The following is a 17,384-nucleotide window of genomic DNA, read 5'->3' as shown; positions in this document are numbered from 1 at the left end:
AACAGTGTAGCATAATATACTGTCATACTGATAGTATATTTAATAGAAAAGCACTATATGTTAAGGTACTACACATTACGGCGTCTTCTTGTAGGGTACAGTACAAATGACAGAAAACGAGTTGAAAGTCACACGCTGCACTTGATGTATGAAAACAAATTATTGATTGGCATAAATGTCATTGGCTTGTGACATCGCAGGTGGGCGGAGTCCAAAGAGTCCCCTGTAGAGTTCGGTGCGGGCGTCGTGCGCCAGGGCGTCTTGGTCGTGGAGGATGGGCGCCATGAAGTTGAGCAGCTTGGCGTGCACGTCGAACCTGACCTTGCGACCTTTGCTGGCCTTGGTGTCCACCTTCTTCTTGATTTTGCTACGCAGCTTCTGGATCTGCAGCCACTGGCGCCCCGCCGCCACCTGCTGGTTGGCGTCGGCGCCGCCCGTCTTGCGCTCGATGAGCTCGCGCAGCAGCTGGTGGTAAAAGTCGTCGTCGTCGAACACGTCCTCGTCGTTCGGCGCCTTCCCTCTGGAGGGCGCTGTGGACAGACGCGGCAAAACCGCAGCACGTTAACATCTTCAATGCTTCGTTGCACGCATTGCCGTTGATCCAAGTTTGACCAATCAGATGTGACGTTGAAGAACAGCGGCTGCGTCGAAAGGAAACGCAAGCAATCTACAAAGCCGTCTTCACAGTCCCAATTCTGCTAACGTGAAGGCAAGTTGTAAAATAGCAAATCGCTGTAATCCTCTTTTTTTGGGTCCTCGCATGTTTATGCTAACACTTACTGTACATAGTCTGCTCATATTCCACATTTAACGCTTATTTATTTCATTAGATAATGAAAATATCATTTCTTTAGAGACATTTTGCAATAATATCACTATCGCGATCTTCAACACCCGTATCGCACGTTTTTTTCCAATATCGTGCAGCCGCTCCGCATACAAGTAATAAAAACCTACTTGTGGGGTCCAAATGATCCGGATTGCAATTCTCCTCCAATTGGTCCTCGCTCCTTCCGAGGACGCGGTACTCGGAGCGCCGCGTCTGCGTGCGCCGCACCAGCCGCTCCTTATCCATCAGAATCTGCTCCACTTGGGTCACAATGTTGCGCTCGAACGCTCCAAAGTTTCCGCCGCCGCTCTTTCCCGAGCTCAGACGCGTTTTGTCGTGCCACTTCTGCAGCGTGGCGTCGCGATACGGCTGGAAGGCGGCGAAACGCTTGGATGCCATCTCCGGGTAGTCGGACATGTCCAGTTTGCGCTTGGACGCTCTCCCCTCTTCAAAGAGACGCACACAAATGTAGAGAGAGCGACTAATCGATTGTAAACAGATTTCATTGTGAACGGCTGAATTACCTTCATCGTCATCTTCCTCATCAAGGCCCGAAAGGACTTGTGTGGAGCTCTGCCCAATGAGCCGATGGTGAAGGTCCAGCAGGGACCTCTGAAGAGCCTTCAAGGCCTTGCGCGTGTTCTTGACGGCGCCGGCCAGCTGAGGGCCGCCCCCCGTCCGGAAATGCGGCAGGACGTGCGGCTGTGGCAGACGGTTGGCGCTCGCCAGCGCTTTCTGCATCTTGATGCGGGCCTGCAGGAGCCGCTCCCACACCGCCAGCTGGTTCCGGACCGCCTGGCCTTTCTCCACCTCCTCGTCCACCTTCGCCTTGGAGAAGGTGGAGATGGCGCCCTCCTCGTCTTCATCCTCCCCCGTCTCATTCTCATCGCTGCCATCGTCCTCACTCACGCCAACGTCGTCCATTTTGTCCGTCAGCTTGTGGAGGTCCACTTCGGCAGGAAGGGAGATGTCGGCATCTGCTTCTTCTTCATCCGCCTCTTTTTCTTCATATTCATCTTCCTCTATTTCTCCACCACTTCCATCCTCCTCTTCTTCTTCATCTTGGATAAAGTGCAAATTCAGAGGTATGAACAAGGAAAATAATCATGATTAAATGAACCACTGCAATAATAATGCAGCAAGGCCACACATTACCTTGGCCACCATCTCCATCGTCATCGTCATCATCCTCATCATCCTCATCCTCATCCTCATCCTCATCCTCATCCTCATCCTCATCCTCATCCTCATCCTCATCCTCATCCTCATCCTCCTGGTCGTGCTCCATGTCCGTGAAGAAGAGCTGCTGTCTGCTGACGGCCTTCCCCAGGTACCTCCCGTCGCTGTCAGCCAGCAAGACCGCGTTTTTCCTCCGCAGGGCGCCGACGCCGATTTCAGCGTCGACCGCAGCTTCGTCGTCGTCCCCGGCGAAGGTGTCGCTAACCCGGGCTTTGGTGGCCTCGTCATGGTCGTCCTCGGGATCGGCGAACTTTGGGAGCGGGTTGAGGAGCTCTTCGAGCTCCTGCGAGAAGGAAGTAGCCATGAGGTAACCTACAAACCAGCCAACATGCACACGCGTCCCTGCCTGACGCTCCGACTCCGAGGCGCTTAGTCATGACGTAATATTATGCGACAATCCCGTATTTTTGTCTTCAGGCAGAATATTTTCTGACTCTTTTCAGATATCCGTATTTTGCACATTTTACATGTAGATTAATATTTAAATTGTTTGTATGAGCATCGTAACACTGATATTTAAAGTATATGTTTTCCCACTTTTGCCGTTCAACACCGCCTGTCAGACAAACGCCCAGCTCAAGCTAATATTTATACGCATGCGCATAGGATGTTCCAATCTGCGACTGCTCGCTAGCTTGTGTCGGCGCGACTTTTCCTTTAAAAAAAAAAAAGCAAAAGAAAAACTTTTTACGCTGTGATAATGTCAACGAGCGACTTCTACTTGAGGTATTACGTTGGCCACAAAGGTAAATTTGGACACGAGTTCCTGGAGTTTGAATTCAGACCCGATGGTGAGTAGAGTGTGGCTCTTGTTTGAGTTGCCATTCTTCCTTCAAACCGGCTGCGGCTAGGCTAGGCTAGGCTAGGCTAGGCTAACCTAAAATAAGCTAGGCCTCAGCCGGTGCAAACATGCGGCAAACGCTCCAAAAGTGTTTTTATGCACCTCGAGGTTGTACTTTTCAAGCTTTACGTCGATTGTAAGTGAAACGAGTGAAAGTGTGGCACTTTGTAAGCTTTAAATGAAATGGACTCGCCATGTGGTTTTCTGGTTCCGGAAGGGAACCGAGAAGACGACGAAACGTTCATTCATTCGACTGCAATTTGTTTTGTAGTTTTCATATGCAAAAGCAGACAATTGCTATTTTTTGGTAGGAAAATGAGGTTGTTTCGTAATTTTGGGGGTTCCAGGTTAAAGCTAATCAATATTTTTTTTAGGTTATGGTAAGATATTTATAACTCCATCAAGAGGCAAATATGATTAATTTACTTGCAAAACAAAGCAACTCCAATAAAATATATTTCGGTAAAAAATACATAAAGACAAGTCCTAAATTGTCACATAGCTTCCATTTCATTTGCAACTATTTATCTCAGGAAAAGATGAATCGGCCAATTATTTTTATAATTGATTATTATATTTTTGTTCCATCTTCCAGGACATTATTTTAAATGGGCTGTGCAGAAAATAAGCACACGTTAATTATCCATTTTTTGTTCTTATTTTCAATTCATTGTTGCACCTCAAGTGTATTCTAAGTTAAATGTGTATAAAAGCATGACATTCTTTGGACTAATGCGATGAATTAATTCAATCACAAACACAGAAAATGTCATTTAAAACAGGCAAGTCCAAAATGGTTGCTATAAAATCACGCTGAAATGTCGCGTATTATATTGTGAGTCCAAATGAATAAGACGTGATGGCAGCAGCTTGCAAATGAAGGAGAAGCAACGACTGCAGATGCGAACGAGCGCGTGATTGGCTTCCGTGGAGATGAACAAGCGACCTCAAAATGTCCTTTGGTGCTTTCAGCGTTTAAAAATCTGCATTTTCTGCACATTTGACAGTACGTCGCAGTTGTTTGGTTTTGCAGGCTTTGGAAACAACGACCTGCTTTTGTCCAAATTGCTTAGAACTCGAAATGTCTTTTTTCAGGTAAACTGCGCTACGCCAACAACAGCAACTACAAGAACGACGTCATGATCCGAAAGGAGGTAATTGTGCCTTTTTTTGGTTACTATTTATGAATTGAAGATAGGTTTGCACGCGTACCGGTCCCAAAAATGGATCAGCAGTATCTCCTCGCCAAAAGAGATCGTGTACCACATTTTTCAAGTACAGTTTAAAAAAAAAAGAAACATTTGGTCTACAGACTCCACGTGGTCGACGGTCCAAAATGTTTTTAGCCTTTTTATGTTTGACTCAATGAAACAAATCTTTTTTTCTAGCCTGATTTCCATGTTTGTCTATCCATGACCACGCCCACTTGTATTTCAAATCAAACATTCTGTGTAAAAAAAAAAAAAAAACATTTTTCTGCCTTATCTCACTTCAAATAATTACTGAAGGCCAAATTAATATTTGTCATTCTGCCAAATATTGGCCCCCAAAAGTCTTTATCAGTCGGTCCCAAGTTAGTTAGTGCAACATGGCTGCTCGTTGCATTAGCCTGCCTGGTCTTTTGTATTGTCTGTTAGCATCAAGCTAAGTGGCCTTAGCGCTATGTGGTCGTTGAATCCACATCCGATTGTTGACGCCGGTGTCCGCAACTTTGTGGTTATTCCGAGTGTGTGTGAAGTTGTTGTTGTCTTTGGGGACGCCCGTCAGGCGTACGTCCACAAAAGCGTCATGGAGGAGCTCAAACGGATCATCGACGACAGCGAGATCACCAAAGAGGACGACGCGCTGTGGCCGCCCCCCGACCGAGTGGGAAGACAGGTGGGCTTTTTCAAAAACATTCTTTTTGGGAGCATTTAGTCCAAATCTTTCCCATCCAGCTCCATGGTCCGTTCCAGAATGTGTCCGGAACTGGACTGTTACCTTCCCAAAATATTTGATAACTAAACGTTGGACGTTTTTTTTGTTTTGTTTCTGAAGGAGCTGGAAATCGTCATCGGTGACGAGCACATTTCCTTCACCACGTCCAAAATCGGCTCTTTGATTGACGTCAACCAATCCAAGTGAGGAGACGACGGCGGCGGCGGCGGTCAGATCGTTTTTTGGAACGTGACCCATCTTGACGGGAAATGTTTTTTTCTTTTTGTCCATTTAGGGATCCCGAAGGTCTGCGTGTGTTTTATTACCTGGTGCAGGACCTCAAGTGTTTGGTCTTCAGTCTGATCGGACTCCATTTTAAGATCAAGCCCATCTAGATGTCCTCGTCCTCCGCATCCAATTGTTCTTTGGTTCTACCCACGCATTTGTACATTTGCTTCTTTTTGTCTACGTTTTAAATAAAGTTTTGAGAATACAAGATGACGAGTGTTGCAGTGCTTTGAAACCGTTTTGCTCGTCCTTACGCAGCCGTCGCGTCCTGTCTTCACCCCCCCCCAAAAAAAGGATCACTTCATTCGAGTGACAATCACATCAATCTGAAAATCCAACATTTTGAAAATAAAGTTTTCATTCTGAAGAAAAAAAAAAATATTTTCCTTCAAAATATTTCAGCATTTTTTTCTTTTGCAGCCGCCCCAAATACTATTACAATCAATTTAAATTTCTCCAGTATACAAATGACCTAAAATAACACATTCATCTTGAAAAATACATTTTTTGAAATCCAAAATAAAACTTCTCCCCCTTTTTTTTTTCTAATACGACTTTTCCCTAAAAAATGTAGACTGATTAATGTAAAAAATTCAGACTAATTTTTAGTTTTTTTTAACAGGCTTTTGTCCCTCAAATGTTTCAGAATTTCCCCCCCAGGAAAATGTACACTTAATTGTAAGACTACAATTCCCCCCCCACAAATATTTCTCAAAAGTTTAAAATATACAAATGTAATGTTGAAAATGTACATTTAATTTTTGGAGAAATGTATGACTAAGAGTCTTGATTGTCTCAGTTCATTTTTTTTAATTTTATTTCTTTGCCAGTTTTTTTTTAAAATCCAAACGGAAGACGACATTTTTTTCACACGCATTCAATGACATGATTATTTGCCGGTAACCATGACAACGTGACTCACATGACACGATTTCCACTTACTGCATTTGGTTTTGCGAGTGCAAAAGGCGGGCGGTGCTGGCGGGTCACGCGGCTGGCGGTCACGCGAGCGCCTTCCCGTCCAGGACGGCGAAGATGTCCTCCAGGGATTGCCGCACGCACTGCAGGAAGCGCGCGACGTCGCGAGCCGGGTAGCCGCTGACGTTGCAGCCGATCCAGTGGTCGTGGACGCCGTAGCCCACGCCCAGGCCGTCGGCCACCACCGGCGCAAAGCCGCCCAGACGCACGGCCGGACTGGACAGCGTGCTGGTGGACAGGATGTTGTGGTTGATGGCGTCGTAGGCGGGGTCGGCGTAAAGGTCGTGCGGCGGCCGTCCCGCCGTCGCCGCCAGGCAGCGCAGGGCGAACAGGTGCCGGTCGAAACCCTGACCTGAAAAACAATCAGGGGGGGGTCAGGGTGCAAGACGAGCCATGGAGTCCAAACATGGCACTACGACTCGTCCCTCGTCCGCTACTTTGGCTAGCAAAGCTGCTCTCTGCGAGCCGAGCGGCGGTTGCCTCGCCGTCGCAACTTTGACGCTTTGCACGCCAGCTCGGGCTCCTCCCCTTGCCACAGAGGTCACGTTGAAAAGCCGACTTGAAAACCCTGAACCTCCTTTGAAAGAGTTTCAAGGCCTACTTGAAAGCGTAACCCTTGTTGGTCCAAGGCCAAACCCGAGTTTCAAACCCGAGTTTCAAACCCGAGTTTCAAACCCGAGTTTCAAACCCGAGTTTCGACACCTGATCCTAGTTTGAAAAGGTCATTTAAAACCCCCAATTGTCCTTATTTTTAGAACCCCTCAATTGAAAGGCCGAGCTGGTTCAAAAGCCCAATTTCACACTTATTGTAAAAGTCTACATTGAAAGCCAAACCCGAGTTTGAAACCCTCTTTTGTAAAAGGCAACTTTCAAAGGCTAAGCCCGGTTTCGAGCCCTCCAGCGAAACCCGACAAGGCCTGGTGTGGTGGTCCCGCCTCACCCATGGCGGCCTCCTTGGTGAGCCGTCCGTGGTGGTCGGAGCACTGCCGCAGCATGTGGAGCAGCCGCCCGGCGTCGTGCCGGGCGCGCTCGCCGACGAAGGCGTGCGCGCAGCGTTTGGTGAAGACGCTGGCGGGCCGGATGGTGTCGGTGCGGCCGTGGCGGAAGGCGGCCGTGCTGCACGACTCGTAGCTGGCCACCGTGCGGCCGTACTGCCGCAGGAAGGCCATCTGGAAGGACAGCTGCGCCACCGCGTCCGGGCTCACCTGGCACTTCTTCAGACGCTCTTTACCGCCACCTAGGGGAGGTCACACACGCTAGCAAAAGCCCACCGCACACAGGCGCTAGTAGCATACGCATGAAATGCTCAAACCACAAATGATAAAGCAACCGGCACTAGTGCCCGGTTTTGTCCCACAAGTCACATGCAGTCGTTTTACTAGTGCACTCAATTGGCTTACTGACAATTCTTTTTGGGTTTACTAGTAACATGTTCATTGGACTTTTTCATGTTAATCAATGAAATGGCGAGGGCAAACTATGCGCTACCTCACATGCGCGCACTGCTAGTGACATTAACAAGTCACATTTGATATCAATAGTAGCACACACTTGTCAACTAGTGCCATTTTGCCTCACTAGCAGCATGTGGTTGGCAGAAATTTTATTTAGTAGCAGAATTGTTTTTTACTAGTAAGACAGTCTTTCTATTAGTGCACTAAAAGGTCTTAATCACTTCTCCACGCATGATATTTATGCACACCAATAAAACAACTATGATACTAGTGAAGAAAAATGGTACTACTTGACATCTGCATGTTACTAGTACAACTAGTGAAGCACCAGACGTAAAAGTACACGGCAGTAGTAGCACGCAGTTGTCAACTAGTGCAGCGTGACCTAGCTGTTGTAAAATTTTTAGTAGATGTCACTAGTGCGCTGAATTGTGCTACTAGTGAAGACAAAGAGCTTATTTATGATGGAATAAGCAGCTTTTGAGTATTTATTCCATATCCTTGACAGCCTGCCTAAGGTGGTCAGTACTAGTAGCGGGAAAAAAAGTTACTAGTGAAACCTGTAAACTGCATGGCGTCGATGGTGAGCTGCGACACGGCGGCGTCAAATCCCACTTTGGCCTTCTTGATGCCGTCGCGCAGCTCATCGTCCAGCTTGAAGCTCAGCCGCCGCACGCCAGACGCCGAGTGGGCGCTAGTGACGGCACCGGGGTGCACTAGAGGCTTCTGGGTGGTGTCCTTGAAGATTTCGTTGAGGAAGCGCAGCACGGCCACGCCGTCGCCCCACGAGTGCTCGAAGTTGATGGCGGTGTGGCCATCTTGCGCCACGATGATGCTGAACGACTTGTCGAACCTGCGCACAAAACACACACCACACTTGACTAGTGCACTAGTACTGATAAATGTCAATGGGTGCAGTTTTGCCTCACTAGTAACATGAAGTTGATTTAATAGTGTGCAGAAAGCTTATGTCTGGGAAAAAAAACATTACTAGCAGTAGACAGTTTACTAGTAAGACAATTCAGCACACTAGTAGAGCAATTGTCTTACTAGTAACGTTTCTCACACTACAGGACATTTCTGCACACTAGTTCGATAGCTACACTTACTAGTGAGACAAAACGATACTACTACTAACATTCTAAAAATCGATTTAACATCTCATGCCTCACTAGTAACATGTCTTTGTTTTACACAAAAGTGGGAAAAATGTTAGTAGTAAGCGCCGCAGAGCTTTTACTAGTACAACTTTAGATTGCATGTCCTTGATGTTGAGCCGAAGCCGCGCGGATGCACTTGTGGCGCAAGAGAGTGGCGGTACTAGTGAGTCTCAAGTTGTCGCTAGCGCGCTTACCATCTGTTGACGCCGTCGCCGTGCAACATGTTGTGGGAGGCGTCCACGCTGTCGCGCAGCGTCACGTCGTCCAGGCACAGACAGAAGAGGGCGCCGTCCACCGTCTTCAGGTCCTCGCCGTTGCCGGCGGCGACCAGCTTGTCCCTCAGCCCCGCCCACACGTCGCGGTTCTCCGCCGTCAGCGCCCCCAGCGGGAAGCGGGGCGCCGGCGCGTCGTCCGACAGAATGCAGCTGAGGGCGGACGGCACGTCAGCGCTCGCTGGCTCGCTCGCGTCACATTTCAAATGTCAATGAACACAACGAACGACTTCCGGAAGCAGATGATGAGCGCGCGATATGTGAAAGCGCTGCAGTATAGCGCCAACTAGTGGCAAAGAGGACTCGGGCCACGTGGGTTTTTGTCCACATTTGCCTCCAGCCTCTCTCGTGTTTGATACGGATGCGATGGAGTGTCCTCGTACCTCAAGTTGTCGCGTATCTGCGCCGGCGGCAGCATGTTGCCGGCGCCGTCCAGCACGTCAAAGACGTACATGTTGCCCTTCCTCATGACCAGCAGGTGGCGCCCCGCGGGGTCGGTGAAAAGCTGGTCCCGACCCGGGCGCGGGATGCGCGTGGAGTTGAAAAGGCGAAAGTACTGCGACATGTCCAGCGGGTACGCGTTGACCATGTAGGCGCCGTACCAGGACAGCGAGGCGGGCACCCAGCGGATGACTTTCTTGAAGGCGTCGGTGTCGCTGCGGCTCGGGTCCAAGTGGAAGACCTCGGGCTCCAGCAGGCCGGCGCGCAGCGTCTTCATGAAGCGCACGGCCGAGCACACCAGGTTGCTGGCGCGCACCAGCTGCTGGTTGTACTCGGTCCTGGGGTCGTCGTTCAGCGACATGAACGGGTTAAAGTTCAGCACTACCGGCTCGCGCGCCGACAGGTACATGTCGAACCACGGGCCTGAAACACACGCGCGCATTCGCCGCACTGTCAATTTCAAGTCATGTCAGGTCTTGGAAGGAAGGGATGGACATTTTTCAAACCTTTAAAAAAAAAAAAATATCTGATTTAGCAGGTAATAGAAAAAAAAAATACAGATTAGTCAATTATTTAAAAAATAAAATAAAATTCTTAACATGTTTATTTTTATAAGAATTAAACTCAACAGTATTTTACTTTTAGATACACGTAGAAATCACATTTTCTCTCCACCAAGCCTACAATTCACAATGATTTTAAGAACTAATTTGTTTATTTATTTTCCAATTAATCAACGAATTGGATGGAAAAAAACTTTTTAAATTAAGTTACGGTTTTGGCCTGGAACATCCATTTAAAAAAAATCTGCAAAAATGTGTTTCGTTCTGATGTTTTTTTTTTCCAAAGTAAAAGATGTTTTCAAAAATACACACAAAAAACACAATCATCTTCAGTCTGCTTCTTTTTCTTTCTTTTTTTTTTTACTGTTTAGAGGATGAAAGGTCATTGGGCAATTTTCAAAAAAAAGTTCTCTAAACTATTTATCGATTAGCAAAATGGTTGTCAATTAATCAATTTATTGTCCTTTAATGCATTCATTCGCTGCCAGCCCAGTTCAAATGGATCTTCGCCTTTAATGGCAGTGAATGAGTTCATCAATGAATGACAGATTTTTAGCGTGCTCGCTAGTAGTACACGACACTTTAGTTTTGCTTTTCAATCACGGTCGTCGATCGCTTTCCTGTCAATCGAGTCTCAATCGTGCATCACCTGAGATGTAGCTGGTGTGCTTGTTTTTTTTATCCTGAGCCAGCAATTCTTCTTGCAGCTTTTTTCCTTCCCCAGCAAGGAAGTCCTGAGCCACCTTTTCTGTGTTTCTAAAGAAAGACAAATGTGTGTGTGTTTTTGTAACCAAACAATAGATGATAGTGATAGTACAGTGATGTCATTGTTTTTGTTTTGGGGCGAGTTCGAGCTCACTTGAATTGTTGGTCGTCCAGGAGAGGCTGCTGAGCGGCCAAGTACCTCCTGATGGTGTCCTCCAGCTTTGGGACGGGCAACCTGGACCAGGAAACTGTATTTCAATTCATGTCAGCAACTTGCAAACAGACGCTGCATCACAGGGCAGGAAGATGATCACAAATTCTTCTAAGTCTGCCAGGTGGCTTGCAAACGCCGCCACCTAGTGGTCACTAGTTGATTTCAAGTGTGCACTTTCACCTGCATTCAACGAGAACGTCGAACATGTCACCTTGTGTAGAATTCTTCTTACCTTGGTAAACTCTTCTGGTAGTGCATGGTGGGCACGAGGCTTCTGTGCAAATACGATGAGGAGGAAGTCTCTTCTTTGCTGCCGTACTTTCGCCTGCTCAAGACCCAGCATAACCATCTTGATTGAATAAAACCGGCGGGTTTCCTCAAAGTATCTACGGAGAGCACTTTGGCCATGACGCGAGGGAGGAAAACACACACACAAAAAGAGGTGTTAGGACGAAGACACTCGCAAGACGAGCGACAGCAGCCGCCTGAAGCTAACACCTTCGCAACCGCAGCTAGCTGGTGTAGCAACCGGTTTCCGTAGTGCGCTAGCTCAGCGGCATCTTTCCTTTTAACTTGTGATAGAACTTTGCCACACACGGAAATAACGCATTACATTCTAATCACGTTTACAGTCATATTAATAGTTATTTTAGGATGTTGGAATAGAAATAAAATTTAACTAATTAGATACAGGAAGCGGCTGTTCATGTCACGTGACGTAAACGTTGTACGTCATACCAATCGACCGCGCCCACGTGAGTGGTCTATTCGCTAAGCTACCCAGAGTAAATTTGAAATTTTTATTATGTATAAATAAGTACAATTAACAATTTTATTAGCTTTAGCCAAGCTACATGGAGTACAAATGAGGTTCATAAAGTACATCAAAGCACGAGTTCAATATTATCGCCACTGCAGTTCGATCTTATGACCAGCAGGTAGCAGTGTTGCACATGTCTTGAACAGTTGCCATCACTTGTGTTGTTTATATTTATGCACTGTACATTATAACTCGTTGCTGAGCTAACAGCGAAGCTCGCAAGATGACGTTTTTGTTTGTGTATGTGTGTGTGTTTTTAGATCATATTCACGCGACAATACTTGCTTAGTTGTTTATATATCCACGGTATGTTACATTAATTACTACTGTGTTGAATCATTTCGTGGATCGATAGATTTCCAACCATTTCAACAACAATTGGGTCCAATACGTCCTGACTCTATCAAAGAACGTTATTGTATTGTTGTGTGTTTATTTTAAAGAGACAATGCGAGTCCAGAGTATTTGAAATCGTTGAAAAGTTTTGTGCTGAGGCAGACCTCTCTGACGTCGACTCATCGAGTCTGGAGAGAGCGGAGGCAACCCGGAAGTGCAGTGAGGAAACACTGGAGCCGCAAAGTTCGTTGACACCTGCACAAACTGTTTACTAACTCTTCTTCTTCTTGCCAGTGTTACGTCGTTCTTCTTTTACAAAATGCCCGAAATGCACACGCCAAGGTACGAACGCTGACGTAACAAATGATTCGTTTGAGTTATTCACTCACCGATGTCATCTTTGTTTTAACACACTTGTTACTTGTTAGGCCGGCCGTATTTGTTGAGCTCAGGTGTTAACAAAAGTTGTCATTCTCCAACTTGTTTGCAATCAGTTGTTGAAAATGAAGTTTCTTCGTCTTCAATGCATGACATGACATGTTGAAACTGACGTGCAAGACCTCCGTGCTTGTGACGCATGCGCATTAAAAGGAGACGCGATTTTTCTTTCTTTCTAGTCAATGTATTTCAAATGGGGATTGTTAGTTAAAATTGTTGCTTGAAGGATTGTGGCCGTCGGGAGCAGCGCCAGCGATGGCCTGGAGGGCTTCAAGGCGCATGCTGTGTTCCAGGAGATCAACAAGAAGTTGCAGCAGGTGAGACCGAAGGTGATGAAGGTCAAAGGTTGTTCCAGGTTGTGACATGCACCTGATGTTTGAGCAGGAAGGCGACACGTTTGTGAAGAAGATCGGCGGCGTTTTTGCCTTCAAGGTGAAGGACGGTCCGGGCGGCAAGGAGGCGACGTGGTACGTGGACGTCAAGAATGGCAGCGGCTGCGTGCACAACGACACGGGTGACGGCGGCACTTCTCAACTGCTTGCTTGGCCTCGTAAAGACGGCCTTTTGACTTGACATTTGAAAATAAACTCAATGAATGTTTGTTTGTGTGTCAGCCAAGAAAGCAGACTGCACCATCGCCATGACCGACTCTGACCTGCTTGCCTTGATGACCGGAAAGATCAACCCTCAGACGGTACACATGCATACGATGGACATCCGTCCATCTATCCGTCCATTCGTCTGTGGCAGCCCGTCTATGTTACAAACTTGTCACGGTGTCCGAATGAATGAATGGATGGATGCTGCCAACCAATAACAAATAACAAATTAGCTTTGACTTGGAAGGAGCATCAACAATCCATTAGTCATGTCTTGTGCATGTAGCAATGAGGACAAGATATGGCGTGTGATTGAAATGGCACACAATGACATGAAAAAGAAAATGTCAACTAACCCAGATAAGAGACCAAAAAAGTGTTCTAGTTGCTGGAGATGCTAAAGAGCAATTGAAGTGGTTTAGGCCACAGGCGTCCATCTCTATCTTATCTATCTGTCCGTCTGTCCATCACTTACAATGAAGAAAATGTCCTGCAGTCCACAAGTTTACCAATTGAATTTGAAAAGAACAACGTAGCGTTCCTGTCACCAATGTCCAACATGAAACACTAACGTCACCCAGTGCCAGAAAATGACCCCAGCACAAATGTACGACTTACTTTGCAAACTGAGCGGTTGCTCGATTGTCTTGTTTGTGTGCAGGCCTTCTTCCAGGGCAAGCTGAAGATCACCGGCAACATGGGCCTGGCCATGAAGCTCCAGAACCTTCAGCTGCAGCCCGCCAAGGCCAAACTGTAGACGCCAGCTCCAGTCAGACTTGCCGCCATTACCGGACTCTTTAGCGCATCTAAATCCAGTGGAAGCCGCACCTCCTACAGTGGGAAAAAAAAGGACAGCAAAATGTCCATAGGCCGCACTCGCTCGCTCGTCCATGTTGTGACACAGAAAGCAATTTCTGATCAATTGAGACGCTACAAGTTCATGACAGCCAAACTACATGAAGTTGACACTTCAACTACGTCGGTTATATGATATTGTTCCAGAAGACAATGTCTGCAGCTATGGAATCGTTTTTTGCATAATTTCGCATTTGAGTCAATTACAGGAGATTTATGTCACGGTTCAAACGATTACTTTTTAGATTGAAGGGAATACTGGAGGTGCAACCACTAAATAACTGGTTTTTAAATAATTGAACAAGCATTTTGATGATTCACTTCAACTTGAGAATCAGAATCTCTTTATTGTCATCAGCCTCTCAACTGTAAATATGCTCCGATTTCCACGAAAGGAAACTGATTACGTTTCTTTGTATTGAGTCCAAATCAAACATTTCCTTTAACTCCGGAAAAGAAGCAGCAACTTTTTTGGGGATGATTTTTTGACATGTTTCAGGTCGGGCCAGTAACGGCATCATAATCAATTCATGTTTTTTGTCTCTTCTGCCCTGACAATTTTGAAATCTTGTCCTGTTTTTGAATAAAGGCACACGTGGATGTTTAAAAAATGTTTCAAATCTGATTGATTGAAAAAAATAACGACGAGATTATGGAATTATTCAAATAACTGCTCGCTGCAGACCTCATGAAAATGGTCGCTACTTGTCATAAAAATATTCCAAAACGGAGTTGTTGTTTTCCTAATGATGTCACCGATCACAATTGTCTGACTTTCTTTCTTGTTTTTTGAGTTGCTTGCAAGTTGCCAGTTGAGACTTTTGACTCGGTTGTGACTTGACGCACATCTGTGACTTCCTCCCACCTCTGGCAGGCAGGAGGGCCTCAAAGATGGCCTCCAACACGTGTTTTCCATTTAGCACGCTGGACGGATTTACGTCCTTTCCACCTTTGATCATCTGGAAGTCTTTTCTGCTGACTCGGACACACTTTTTTTTTCCCTTTTTTTTGTGTGAGGTGACGAGTACGAATGTGTTGTTTTCGGACTCCTTTTGGACGCGTCTGTGCGGCGCTTCTGCGTGTCAGCTTTGACGGAAGCGTCCAGATTGCCGTCGGCGCTGGCTGCACCGGTGTTGTTGACGTGACCCACTTTTTGTGCTCGGTGCTCACAGCGGGATTACTCGTGTCGAAGCCCACTGGGATGCGGCGGATTTATGTCCCGCTCCCCTGCGAGGGGCGCGCGCGCACGCACTTCAACATGCGCGCGTCCACACATTAGCGAGATCACCTTCACTTTTTCAAAACTTTGTTTGCTTTTTGTCACCCACCAGATTGCTTGGTTTGCTTCCCAGCGTCGGCAACCAAAGGAGAGCAACAAAGCGCAGTCGTCTGGAAATGCGCCACTTTCTCCACAAAAGCAAATCTTGTTTTTGTTGAAACGATCCCACGCTGCTCTTATCTGCGACGTGGCCTCCAATCATTGTGACCGCCGACAGTAAGCATCCCAAAAATGCTTTTTTTGGATCGACTTTGGACACTGGAGTCCTTTTTCTTTTCCTAGAGAAATGAAGACGGCTCAAACGGTCTCCGATCTGATTTGAAAATGTCTTCATGCATTTCATTCAAATGATGAATGATCTGTGAACTATTTGCCAACTAACTGAAGTAACTCGCTCAGTGCCTGACCGATCGATGGATCAACCGACAAACAAAAGTGAAGACCAACCTACTAACCAATCAGCTGACCAATGAAATGGACTTGCCAAGTGACGGATCGACAATTAGTCAGTCAGCCAAACTAGTGAATGAATGAAGAAAATATCCACCTACCAACCAATAAACTAGCTGAACCAAATGGTTGGTTGGCAAGTGACTGACCAATTTATGGACTAACTGGGTCACTGACTAGTTCACCAACACATCAATTCAATGACCAAACTAATAGTTGACAAATTGAATAACTAGGTAGTTAACCAATCGACTGGCTAATGGACCAACATAGCAACCAACCAATTCATCAATCAATTCGCTAAATGGCTTAGAAACCGACTGACTGACTAAAAGATTAACTGACTATCCAACAGACAATCTAATGATTAACATACCAAACAAACAAACTAATGAAATGGACTCACCAAGTGAGTGACCGATCAACCAGTGGACTGAAACTAAGGAATGACGGAAATGCTGATCTACCAATCAATCAACTTGTGGACCAACTGACTTAACTAGCAAGGCGCCTAATAGAGCGCGTACTGTCAGGCAAACAACTCGCTAATTGACAAACTACGACAAAAGTAAGAAACTCAGGTAGGAAAGTTGCGTTTTTCCAAAAGGTGCGACTGTCGGAGTGTAAGAGCAGCAAGAAAGACGTTTGCGATTGCGCTCGTCTTGCATCATCCGGAGATCTGCTTCGAATCAAACAAACGCATTAATGGCACTTGTCGCACACAAACACCATAAATCAAGTTGTGTAACTTTGTGTGCGTCTTACGTAACACATGAGTGATTGTTTTATTCGTGGAATCCCCGCAGCAACAAGAAGCCGCACTCAAGCGTCTTGTACTTGCACGTGTCACTTTGGGACTGCTAGCACGTAGCTTAGCATTGACACATACAGTATGTGAGCAAGCAGCTTCTACACACACACACACACACAATCAGAAGGAAGAGTCATGTGACCAGTAAACACGCCACCCGCCGTTACGTTGATGAGAGTGTCACTCATCAGAGCGCTGACCTCCACCAAGGCTAAAGCAGCCAACACGCCCACTTGACGCCTTCCATTGGAAAACTTGTTCCGCTCCAGCCCTGTAGGTGGCAGTAATACAGGCTACAAAGTACAGCGCAGCTAAACGGACACAGCAAGTTCGTTTGAGTGGCCAACAGATGGACAGACCCACCTACCATCAGGTTAAGTAACCAATTAACTGGTGAACTCATTTTCAAACCTACCTACATCCCAACCAACCAAGTAACCAATTGACTGACCTGCCTATCGACCTACTAAGTAACCAGCTACTTAACTGGCTAATAGAATAGAAAACAACTCATCGACCGACAAACCTATCAACCATCTAACTGACCAGCTAGCCAACTGACTTACCACCAACTAACTAGCCGACCTTTCCAACAAGTTGACTGACTACCCCTGCATCGTTAAAAACACCAAACCATAAAAAGCCACATTTCATTCATTCAATGGAAAAATATGCAAACATTTTGCCAACAGCCTGCAGTGATCAACGTTCGCTGTGTACGACATACATTGTGCTGCGTAATCGCATCCATCCCATAATAATCCTTGTCATGCGTTTCCTGTCCAACTGTCAACAAGATCCAAGATGGACCGCACTCACTTTTCATTGGCTCCACGAGGAGCGCTTGAAACAACACCATCGCGTCCACGTCTCCTCCCCCGCCTGCTGGGTGTGC

The 17,384-nt window shown here is 46.4% G+C and overlaps 3 protein-coding genes across 6 annotated transcripts; 1 reads left to right on the top strand and 2 right to left on the bottom strand.

Annotated features, from left to right (window-relative positions):
- Window positions 1-121: 121 nt before the first annotated feature.
- Window positions 122-2,533, bottom strand: aatf (apoptosis antagonizing transcription factor). The gene is made up of 4 exons (XM_077583780.1): window positions 1,985-2,533; window positions 1,354-1,890; window positions 958-1,275; window positions 122-530 (listed from the first exon to the last, which is right to left on the bottom strand). The coding sequence occupies exons 1-4, from the start codon at window positions 2,370-2,372 to the stop codon at window positions 160-162; spliced, it is 1,614 nt and encodes a 537-aa protein (XP_077439906.1). The 5' UTR covers window positions 2,373-2,533; the 3' UTR covers window positions 122-159.
- Window positions 2,208-17,365, bottom strand: cpt2 (carnitine palmitoyltransferase 2). 4 transcript variants are annotated; one of them, XR_013296395.1, is made up of 10 exons: window positions 13,713-14,484; window positions 11,134-11,299; window positions 10,842-10,922; window positions 10,632-10,738; window positions 9,362-9,842; window positions 8,901-9,131; window positions 8,107-8,399; window positions 7,033-7,329; window positions 6,057-6,444; window positions 2,208-2,351 (listed from the first exon to the last, which is right to left on the bottom strand). XR_013296395.1 is itself a non-coding variant. In XM_077583767.1 (10 exons), the coding sequence occupies exons 1-10, from the start codon at window positions 17,346-17,348 to the stop codon at window positions 6,116-6,118; spliced, it is 2,238 nt and encodes a 745-aa protein (XP_077439893.1). In that variant the 5' UTR covers window positions 17,349-17,365; the 3' UTR covers window positions 5,905-6,115. The 4 variants fall into 4 exon arrangements, 3 of the variants coding, with proteins under 3 accessions (XP_077439893.1, XP_077439892.1, XP_077439894.1); XM_077583767.1 differs by lacking the exon at window positions 2,208-2,351 and adding an exon at window positions 17,309-17,365 and having other exon boundaries at window positions 5,905-6,444; window positions 13,713-13,925; XM_077583766.1 differs by lacking the exon at window positions 2,208-2,351 and having other exon boundaries at window positions 5,905-6,444.
- Window positions 2,612-5,322, top strand: magoh (mago homolog, exon junction complex subunit). The gene is made up of 5 exons (XM_077583804.1): window positions 2,612-2,859; window positions 4,005-4,063; window positions 4,677-4,787; window positions 4,947-5,029; window positions 5,122-5,322. Exons 1-5 carry the CDS (start codon window positions 2,769-2,771, stop codon window positions 5,219-5,221), a joined length of 444 nt encoding a protein of 147 aa, XP_077439930.1. The 5' UTR covers window positions 2,612-2,768; the 3' UTR covers window positions 5,222-5,322.
- Window positions 17,366-17,384: the final 19 nt, after the last annotated feature.

The sequence above is a fragment of the Vanacampus margaritifer genome, chromosome 13, assembly GCF_051991255.1.
Source record: "Vanacampus margaritifer isolate UIUO_Vmar chromosome 13, RoL_Vmar_1.0, whole genome shotgun sequence".
Classification (NCBI taxonomy): domain Eukaryota; kingdom Metazoa; phylum Chordata; class Actinopteri; order Syngnathiformes; family Syngnathidae; genus Vanacampus; species Vanacampus margaritifer.
Note: the sequence above shows the minus strand (reverse complement) of the source record. Positions and strands in the feature narration are given on the sequence as shown.